This window comes from Dioszegia hungarica, assembly GCF_025882075.1.
Source record: "Dioszegia hungarica strain PDD-24b-2 chromosome Unknown MKK02contig_2, whole genome shotgun sequence".
NCBI lineage: Eukaryota > Fungi > Basidiomycota > Tremellomycetes > Tremellales > Bulleribasidiaceae > Dioszegia > Dioszegia hungarica.
In genome coordinates this window covers 1,285,185-1,295,365 of record NW_026515766.1, presented here as the reverse complement: position 1 = coordinate 1,295,365, position 10,181 = coordinate 1,285,185, and the positions used below count along the sequence as shown (strand labels likewise).

At 57.0% G+C, this 10,181-nt stretch overlaps 4 protein-coding genes across 4 annotated transcripts; all 4 read right to left on the bottom strand.

Annotated features, from left to right (window-relative positions):
- Positions 1–544: 544 nt before the first annotated feature.
- On the bottom strand, positions 545–3,540 carry MKK02DRAFT_39888 (uncharacterized protein; the record flags this gene model as incomplete). The annotated part of the gene is made up of 8 exons (XM_053090828.1): positions 545–1,303; positions 1,502–1,645; positions 1,748–1,995; positions 2,284–2,386; positions 2,441–2,987; positions 3,042–3,063; positions 3,114–3,387; positions 3,445–3,540. The coding sequence occupies 8 exons, from the start codon at positions 3,538–3,540 to the stop codon at positions 545–547; spliced, it is 2,193 nt and encodes a 730-aa protein (XP_052949349.1).
- Positions 3,541–4,049: 509 nt separating this feature from the next.
- Positions 4,050–5,408, bottom strand: MKK02DRAFT_39887 (uncharacterized protein; the record flags this gene model as incomplete). The annotated part of the gene is made up of 2 exons (XM_053090827.1): positions 4,050–5,048; positions 5,118–5,408. 2 exons carry the CDS (start codon positions 5,406–5,408, stop codon positions 4,050–4,052), a joined length of 1,290 nt encoding a protein of 429 aa, XP_052949348.1.
- Positions 5,409–5,771: 363 nt separating this feature from the next.
- Positions 5,772–7,384, bottom strand: MKK02DRAFT_39886 (uncharacterized protein; the record flags this gene model as incomplete). Its single annotated transcript, XM_053090826.1, has 4 exons — positions 5,772–5,917; positions 5,986–6,709; positions 6,824–6,994; positions 7,055–7,384. 4 exons carry the CDS (start codon positions 7,382–7,384, stop codon positions 5,772–5,774), a joined length of 1,371 nt encoding a protein of 456 aa, XP_052949347.1.
- A 997-nt stretch (positions 7,385–8,381) lies between these two features.
- On the bottom strand, positions 8,382–9,955 carry MKK02DRAFT_39885 (uncharacterized protein; the record flags this gene model as incomplete). Its single annotated transcript, XM_053090825.1, has 3 exons — positions 8,382–9,524; positions 9,570–9,742; positions 9,793–9,955. The coding sequence occupies 3 exons, from the start codon at positions 9,953–9,955 to the stop codon at positions 8,382–8,384; spliced, it is 1,479 nt and encodes a 492-aa protein (XP_052949346.1).
- Positions 9,956–10,181: the final 226 nt, after the last annotated feature.

Genomic DNA, 10,181 nt, shown 5'->3' with positions numbered 1-10,181 from the left:
GTACCGGATAGACGAGGGGTCTGCAGGAGGAAGGCGAGTGGGAATTGATACGGAGCTGCTGGCGGACGCCACTCCTGACCGGTCGACCCTCTTGCCGCCTACAAAGTGGAGTAGAGGGCGTAGCACGGTCTTATGGCGCGTCTGAGGCTGCGCTTCAGTCATGCTGATATAGATGTATTAAAGATGAAGATGATGAGACAAGAGGTGGAAGAGAGGAGGAATAAGGTCGACGCGTCCAGACTAGAGCGTGGAATGTGGTCCGTGCGACGCGTCAAGAAGGGCTCCTCAGCGTATGGCTGCTGAGGTCGGGGTATCGGACAGGCCTGCTGGGTCGAGGATCAGGCAGGGTGTGAGGGAGCAGAGACGGAAACGGGCTGATTGAGTTTGTAAAATCGATGCGTATGCAAGTGGGAGCGCGTGAGCATCTTGGACAGTCTGAGGCCGACAATTGCATCCAGCTAGCTGATCCCCCCTTGGCCCCCTATTCCGCCTCTCACAGCCTGTCTGATCAGCTAGAAGCACGTCGTATCGTAAGGGAGATCACTTACTTCCTCTGGACGGTCGGTTGCCTTGTCCCCCACTCGGAAGAGTTGACGCCGGACCACCGCCGGGGTTTTTCGAATCCGTGAGGCGTGAAGTCGGAGGGGAAGGGGCTTGCACCCAGGGGAAGGATGACGTCATGAGAGAGGGGGCCGAAGTTGGCCTCGAGCTGGCATGTGAAACCGCGGTCCTGCAGGTACCGAAGTAACCAGAGCATTTCGCGGGGAGAAGGAGGGTATGTGCGGTGTAAATTGCCGATACCTGGTCCGGAGAAGATGATAGCCGAGTCCGAGTGAAGGTCGGCATGTCTGCTCGGCGTGGACACAGTCCGGAAGATATCCAGGTCCGCTTCCCCGACGACGCCTTTCTCGGCCGGAGTGGGGAACGGGAGCCGCTCCATGGGCAGGGTAGCTGCGAAATCCGCGAGAGCCTGATCCACCTCCGCCTGGGCAGAATCGGCGAAGGTTGAACCGAGATCCGTGACGTGGATACCGAGAGCACGGAGGAAGATCGACCACAAGGCGATCCGTGAAGTCTCGCCACCGGTCGGATAGTGCAGGGCATAAAGGTCATCTGATCCGAAGTCGACACGGTCGACCGCGCCAGGGATCATGTGGACCGGGCCGGGGAAGCCGGGGAGGTAGTGGGGGGGGGCAGAGTGTAGGGTGATTGTCGGGTGTGAAGGCGCCGAGGTTGTCGTAGGAGAGGTGTGGGAAGGGAGAGGCGGGTAAGTAGACCCAAGCCAGTGAAGGTGAATTGAGCCCTACGAGTCAGCGCAGCTCTAAAAGGGGAGAGAAGACTCACTCCACCGGGTCCTCCCCTTCCTTGGCTAGGTGATGGAGAATGTGATGATCGCCCTCTTTTACCCACTCCATCTCCCCCAAAAGTCCAAGCTTGCCTTATCGCACATGTCGATCCCTTTGTTGCGGTATAGCTTTCGAATGTCGGAGAGGTCCAAGACGGTGATGATGGGAAGACTCTCGCGGATGAGATTGAAGGGAGGAATGAGGTCGTTGTCGGTGAACTCCTGAGGGGGCGAGTTCCCGCTCTGCATGATGTTCGGTGGTTCCTGGGACATGTCGAGGGTATAGGGGTCGTGAAAGGACTATAGTCAGCGAGATGACGAGACCATCTGTCACTATGACTGAGCTGACTCACCAGATGACGCCTAGATAGACAACCATCCCGCCGACACACTCCAATGGACCTCATGTTCATCGCCCAGCCACTCCAGAAGCAGAACGATCGCCTCCTGCGCACCACCCCCCTGCGCGACCCAGGCGCCAGCGGTGCTGACTTCTGCGCCCATAATGGCGAATTGCTCCAGAAAAAGACCATCCCCACCGCCGAGCTCCCAACCGGTCCCGTCCGACATGGCAGAGCCGTCGTGGATCCACACACACACCAAGGGTCTGACGGCCGCATCCCCGTTGAGGGACTTGTCCGCGGACGCCCCTATCAGGTGGCTACGGCCTATGACTGATGCGATGCAGGTGGAAAGATCTCGAACTGCTGGACGCGACGGCGAGGAATGTGGAGCTGGGCCTGCCAGATTCTGATTGGCTGAGACGGTGAGGCAGTGCTCGTGCATGGCCAGAAGGAGAGCTAGTAAGACTGCAAGAGATATCGAGCGCTGATAGGATGCTCGAGCTGTTATATAGCAGGAAGCAGAGACTTTTGACTTGCCGTCCCGCCCCATACGAGTACAACTCTACCGCCAGCCCACCCAGCCAACCCAACGACCCTTTGCCCCGCCGTCCCACATCCCCATAGCCTCCTCGCTCAGACGTATGATAGTCCATGGACCAGCCGGGTCGTTCAGCCAAGTGTCCATGAAGAGCGTCAGCTGCAGCGTCAGCTTACGAGCAAATAAGTAGAGCTTGAGAGAGGCTGCACTCACCACGTCCGAGCTCCGGAGCTCGATGACCACCCAGACCATCGTTCGGCCCCCCTCTGAGCAGTAGCGCGCGAAAGTATCCACCAGAGGCTGGACCAGCGACTCGTTGAAGATACAATCGACCGCCAGGATCAGATCGAACGGCTCTTCGCCGTCTGACTCGCTGTCCTGAGCAACCTTGCCGCTCGCTTCCCGCTTCCGCCGCGCTCCCGAAGCCTCTACCCAATCCACCTCCCTGACTTCGAGAGCGCTCTCAGCGGCAGTGACAGCGCCCCTGGCAGCCTTACTGGCACCAGCGCGCCCAGACTGACCCGACTTGGAATCTCCCAGCCCGTTGAGTTCGATATTGCGCTGGATGAGCCGTAGGTTCTCGAACCGGTCACTCGCGACGTAGGATGAGCAGAGAGGCGAGAGGAGAACGCCGAGGAGACCAGTCCCCGAGCCGAGCTCGAGGATACGCGCAGATTTGAGCTTGTCTGGTGAGAGGAGTGGGATGACGGAGGGAGTGGGGAAGGTGTGCTGGGTGAGAATGTGACGGGCGAGATGGAGACTAGCGGTCAGATCAGCTCCGATAAGCCATGTAGTCGCGATGTGATTGACATACCTGCTTCGCCATAAGACACTGCCTGATGTATCAGCTCCCCGCATCACAGCTTCCGACCAAAACTTAGCGTACCGGTGTCCCCCTTGCTTGTTTTGAGAGTGTGTAGGTCCTGCTGCAATTGTACCGATACCACCATCGCCTCCTCCCTGGATGTAGCGGCCCCGTTGGTGCGCCTAGACCGGCCCTTTGCCGCTTTGGGGACCGCACCTTTCATTGGCGGTACGAGCTCCAGATCGAGCTGCAGTATACTCTGCGTTGCGTCGAGATAGCCTAGTCCGCCTGTACTTTCACCAAGGTCCTCGGAGGTAGACGTGATCGTGCTTAGTGTCATATAGAGCTCCATGATCTGAGCTGATCAGCTACCTGAAGGGCTTCATGTAGCAAACGGACAGGGGTTACTCACCTCTTCATCTGCATCGACGACCCGCGTTGAGCCTGAGGGGAAATTGAAGACCCCATTTGGGCATTCTGGCACATCTGTATCGTGCACGTCTGACATTGATCTGCTCGCATGACGGGTTCTGTGGAAAAGGAGGTGACAAAGTAAAAGCAAAGTTGAGATCATCGATCAGCCATGAGCTTTCGGAAACGTTTGAGAGAGTTTGGCGAGCCAAGCGAGCACCTCCGGACGGTTGACCTGTGAGAGCTTGCGAGTAGAGGCAGACCTGTGAGAGCTTGCGAGTAGAGGCAGGCCAGCTGGCCTCATAGAAGCACTACTCCAGAGCCATCCATAGATGCGAAGAGACTTGCAAAGGAAATGTAGCAGCGAAGTATAGCAAGAAGCAGAGATGATCGCAAATCAGATTGCTGCCCCACTTCGCTCCCCCACTTCGTGCATGCTCCTCCTCTCATAGACCTGCCCTCGACCCGCCCTCGCCCGGCTCTCGCCCAGAGATGGAGCTGTACCATCCATACTCAGAGCCGCCTCCTCCTCCCTTTCTCGGCTGAAATGTGAAAGGACGGAGCTCTAGCTATTAGCGCAGGTCTGGTTTGAGGTATAGAGTAAACTTACCACTTCAAGGCCTTTCTCCTCTGCTGCTTCACAAGTGCGTGGAAGTCGCGCTTTCCCTTCTTTGATCTGATCCCGCCAAAGTGATACACACAGTCATCTCCTCCCAAACGGCAGATAAATTCGGCAAACTCGGGCAGCGCCTGCCCGCTAGAGTGTAGGATGTTAAGGCTGCGCAGACCTCGCATGCCGGACAGCGGCGGGCCGCTCAAGCGAGACTGAAGGGTTGTAAGCTCCCCGTAGTCGATGGTGAATACGTCGAGGGAGGGCAGGGCCGCATCCAAGATGGAGATCCCCGTTTGTACGTCCGGAAAGGGAACGAATATGTCGACTGGGACTTGGAGGACGCGGAGGCTGCGGCCGAGGAAGTCCGCAAACAAGCGAAAGTTGGGCAGAGTGTTTCCGGTTACGTCTGAGACCGTGACCCCCGCGGTCGGTGCGATGGAGCGCCGCTTATGGAGGAAGAGGATGATTGTAAGGAATATTGGGTTCATTGCCAACGCACGGTACAGGTCGATGCTGTCAACGCGGACGTCAAGGTTGGGATTGTCAAAAAGGTACGATGAGCACAACGGCAGGTCGCCCTCGTCGTAACGCGACCCTGCGACCTCGAGATATGGACGAAGCACGATGGTATGCCGCCGGATGATGGCTCCGCTTATGACCGGGGTGGGAGGAAAGGCGGGTGGAACGAATCCGATCATTTGGAATGTGGGTGCAAAGACCGTTTGCAGGTCGATCTCGATCCGGTCGCCGATGATGTACGCGATCCAGGCGTCATCCTTGTTTCCCGGTGGATATAGATGGAGCACCCGCTGTAGACGAGGCGCTTTCCTGCGCCAGATCTCGAGGTCTTGCTTCAGCCTTTCGAGGTCGAACGACCGCGGTCCAGGCTTGTGCCGTTCAATTGCGGCCCATATCCCGAAGGGGTCAGTGACATCTGGCCGAGGGCTGGTGTCAACCGCGAGGACAGCGTTGCAGCAAACGGCGCGTCGCGGCTGAGCTGTCAGCTACAAGACAGGCAGGGCAAACAAGCCGGATATTTCCAAGACAGAGAGGGTGCTCACGATAGCTCGGCTCATATTCCGCAACACATTCACATGGACCTCCCGATACAGCTTGGAAGCGACTGAAGCTGTCGCTCCCTTGTGTAGCCTCATCATCCTCCCCTGAGTCCTCCTGTCCACCATCCCGATGATCTTCTCCCTGACTTCCAGCACATCCCAGACGCGTCTTGCCGGCCCTTTGGGTCCTTCCGCCTGGGCGGCCTTTGCGAGAGCGTGGAGCTCTTTGAGCCTCACGAACAGCTGCTCTGGTGTCGCCTCCAGGATGGGAATGTCTGGAGTAGGTTCATCCATGATGTCGCTGCAAAGATGGACGAAGTAAAGTCGATACTTGGTCGATTGGTTTTCGGCGCGTCTCTATGATTAAGCGCGAGCGCCCATTACGAGATCGTGGGAAGGAGCTTTGCTATGAGCCAGCATCCCAGCCGCCCAACATATTTGCATCTGGAGCTGCTGAAGTACAAAGCTGTAGTGATGTGAGGAACAGCATATGATGCTGCGGATAGACAGATCGAATGTTGCCCAAAACGAAAGCGAGAAAGGACCAGCCAAGAGCTTGATCCAATACTGCGTTCCATCCCTCCCCCAGTCCGTCCCCAGTCCTGTCCCAATCCCAATCCAGCCTGACCCCCTTCCATCGACACGCCGTCCACCACTTCACCACCCTCTCCACTCGCCTGCGCCTGGTATGCCCACTTGAGACTCGCTCATAATCTTAGCCCCTTGGGCCTGCTCCGGGATAACGATCCAACGTATCCCCGCAATGACCTTGCCCAGCGGGATCCCACGGGCGGACAGTACATCTAGCTTTCAGCACAAGATTGAGGTCCGAAGACGAATTGGACTGACCATCACAATAAAGCCCGCTTACGCTCCTGAGCCAGCTTATGAAAGTCTCTCTTCCCCTCTTTGGACTTGATGCCACCAAAGTGAAACACCACCTCATTGCTTCCCAGGCGGCAGATGTGTTCCGCGAGGGATTGGAGGGGCACGACAAGATGGTAGAGGATGTTGAACCGACGGAGTCCGTTCATGCCGGCGAGGGGGGCCTGAGCGCCTGTCAATCGAGATTCCTGGACGTCCACAGCTCTGGCGCAGTCGATGGTGAATTCGTCGAGGAAGGGGAGGGAGACGTCTAGGATGATTATACCCGTCTGGACCTCGGGGAAGCGGGCGAAGTTGGCGATAGATAGCTGGAGGACGCGCAGATGGGGAGCCAGGGTGGCAGGTAGAGCCCGGAAAGCCTCGATAGACATTGCTGCCTTGTCCGAGACCGTGCATTCCACCAGCGAGCTGACTGTGTCTGTCATCCGCGAGCTGGTGAAAGCGAGGAGCCCCTCGTAGGGCGGATTGAGCCATGGGGCTTCATTGAGATCAATACCGCTCACTCTACGATCGAGTGCAGGATTGAGGAAGAGGTACTCCGTCCATTGACGGGAGTGGACGGCCGACGGTTCAGGATGATATTCGTCCTCGAAGCCCCGGCCGCGATTGGCTAAGCGGATGATTATGGTGTGTTTGCGGATGGTGGCGCCTGTGAGTTGAGGGGTAGGAGGGAAGACTGGCGGCTCGAAGGGGGATTGCCAGAACTGCGGCTTGAAGACAGTTTGGAGCTCGATCTCGAGGCGGTCACCGACGATGTGGACGACATACGCATCATCGTCGCATCCGTCCGGTTAGAGGTAATCAAGACGGCGGATATTGGGCACCTTCTTGCGCCATGATTGGAGATTTTCCTGTATATGGGCGAGGCCGATGGCTCGAGCGTGTTCACCGGCGCGCCGTTCGAACGCAGCCAACCGCCCGAAAGGGTCGACAGCGTCCGGCCTGGGGCTGATGTCGAGCGAGCGGACGGCGAGACAACAGACAGCTCGTCTCGGCTACTCCGTTAGCTGAAGCACATCCATACGGATAAGACAATACAAGCAGCAAGAACACACGATGATCTGGGACATGCCTTTCATGACATTGATATGGACGTGTCGATACAAGACGGATGCGACACAAGCTGTCCCCGCCTTGTGCACCCTCATCATCCGCGCCTGGGTCCTTCTATCAAGGAGAAAGATGATCCTCTCTCTCACCTCTAACAGATCGTACGCCCTCCGAGCAGCATTAGGCGGTCCCTCGGCCCGAACCACCTTAGCCAAAGCGACCAACTCCTTGAGACGTATAAAGAGCTGCTCGGGAGTTGCTGATAGGAGGGGTATGTCAGGTGAGGGCTCGTCGGTATCTGCGGGGCGAGGGGGAGGTCGGGGGAAGGTGGACATGCTTTGTCTGTGGTAAATCGTATGGAAATGCAGATGATGATGATTGATGGGCAAAGCAAAGAGAGATGCAGGAACGTTGACGCGAAGTCAAATTCAGGTTGAAGATTCCGCTGACTTGACCAGCTGTTCGTTGTGAAGTAGCTATCCGCTCCTGCAGAGCATAGAGCGCATGAGCTGTGCATACTTCATAACGACACGCTGTATGTATACAAAGCGATCGATTTGGAAGGACGGCGATTTTTGCCCGGATGATGAGATCAAATGTGGACGCCTGTGGAGTTGGGCGATCGAATAGCTTGCGGGGGTCAGCTCAAGCGCTCATCGTACATCCCCAGGCGCTAGCTGCTAGCTCCACAAGTGACCGTAAAGGCAGGAGAGACCGCTCACCACAAGTAGTGCCGAGCAGTCTGAGCTGCCGTCCTCTGACCAAACCTCCTCGGCGCCTCCGCTAGACCAGCTCATGAAGCTGCACTCACTCCCGCAATCCCCTCTGTCCACCATTACTAGCACCTACTTCTGCTTGATGTATAGCATGGTCGTATCTATATTTCCTGTCGGTATCAGCCTCATCCCAGGTGAGCAGAGACGAACCAAACTCACCTCAATCTTCCACATCCAACTTATCTACGCACGGCACGCTTCTTCTCCGCCCGTATTGCCTCCCTGTCATAATGACACATACGGACGCAACGGTAGCTGACGAGACACGCAAGTCATCATCGTTATGGGACGGTACAAAAGCAATTGAGCGGCTGCAGAGTCAGTTCGGGCTCACTTCTTACACCTCTGTGAAGACGCGAAGTGGGATAGAGACATTCACACTCACAAGCAAGGCTACCCATCCGCCCCTCAGACCGATAGTCCCGCGTCCCACTGGTCGTCCCAGTCGAGGTCATCGGCCACATCATGACCGCATCATTCCGTCTCCTGGACCGATCAGCTCAGCATCGGGTATCAGGACAGGAAAGCTCACCTCGGCTTAGCCCTTATTGACCATTTAACGCCCAGCCAGGCATCTATATGACTGCCTCTCCACGTCGTCTAGCTTCCCCTTCAACTCATCTACACGAGCCACCACGGCGTCATATCTCTCGACCTCCCATATTCGATCCGCCCCTTCTATCACCAGCCGCCTGCGGATTCGAAGGAGTTCATCAAACACCTTGCTCGCCTCAGCGTACGCCAGATTATCGACGACAGTGTTCTCGTTGCCGATTCCAGTGAGGTGACGAAGCAATTTCGGCCGGTAGTATTCAATTGCCCCTGACTCCCAGTCATTCCATGGCATGTGTTCGATGACGAGCCGACGAAGATGCGGTAGGCCTGACAGGGCGGGCAGGTCGGCGATGTCGCCGACGAGGAGGTAACAACCACGGATGATGAGATGCTCGAGGCGGGGAAAAGACGTATCGATAACGTTGATCATGTCTTGCGGGTCCTCCGGGTTGAAGAGTGATGCGTCCACGGAAAGAGATGTCATTTGGGGTCCAACGGAGGACGAGAGGGTTGCAGGACGGTGGAGATATATGACTTCGGGAAGGGAAAAATAGGATAGGGGAGGTAGACCGACGAGGTTCCGATGTGTCATCCAGGATTGGATGTCTTTCATGGTCACAATTGGGGGACCGTCCGAATGCGCAGTCTCGAGGTCTTCGATGCTCGTGATGCGAGGGTCAGCCAAGGAGTTCCGGAAAAGCCATTCCGACCAATGCGCCAGATGCTCGTAATCGTCCTCCATATCGAGACAGGAGTTCAACGCATCATCGCTATGATAGACCAGCTGGATGTGGGAGGTATGTCGTACCGATAGTCCGGGGACCGTGTAGTCTCGCGGGAACTGGATGTTGCAGGATTGGGGAGGGGGTCCGTATACGGCGATGAGAGGTTTGCTCTCGATCTCGACCGAGATGGATTCGTCGTCAAGATGGACGGTGTAGGCGTCGCTGAGCCGATGAGAGGGGTTCTTGTACGTGATGCTGAGGAGGTAAGGGTGCTTGGCGCGGGACTGGGCGACCTGATCGAAGTCAAAATAGGAGGGAGAAGAGATCCGAGCGTCGATGAAGAGGGGACTGAGGTCGAGGTGGCGGACGCAGTTCGAGTACAGTAAACCCCGCTCCTGGACGGTCGGCATGTTATGTCTCTGACCATGTGTCTAGTGGACAGACGAGGGATGTTGCGGACTCACGGTGTTGCGGTTTATGCGCTCAAACAATTCCCCATCGATCTGCGCGTACAAGATTTCCGCCGCTCCCGCCAACGCCTCTCGGCTCAAGCGCATCAAAGTGCACAGAGTACGCTTATCGACCAGCTTGTATATGGCCGAGCGAATCTCTGGCACATTGAAGACTCTGGTAGATGCTGAAAGATCAGCTCTATCCTCGTCGTAGAGGCGCCTGGTCTCGACCCACCAGCAATGAGCTCCTGATCAGGCGCGCACACTTCTCTGAAAGGAGTGCTGTCGCGCTGCCGCTTGACGAGCGGCACGGTCGCAGCTGTCCTGGCACGGTTGCCGAGCGGCACATCACAAGATGCCGATCGCTTGAGCGAGGGCGTGGCGCCGATGGGGACCATATCGCCGAAGTCGAAGGAGCTGCAGCACTTTTGCTGCGAGCGGGCGGGCGGTGTGAGGCGAGGATGCCGGGTAGAGGAGAAGGTGATGTATGTGAGGCGGAAGGCAAAGGCAAGACAAAGTCAGACGCGTCCAGACTCCAGGGGCCAAGCTGCTGACGCGTTGATCGAAACTCCACATTCCTCAATGCATGGATCACGTGACCACAGCCATCTACGACACAAGAGT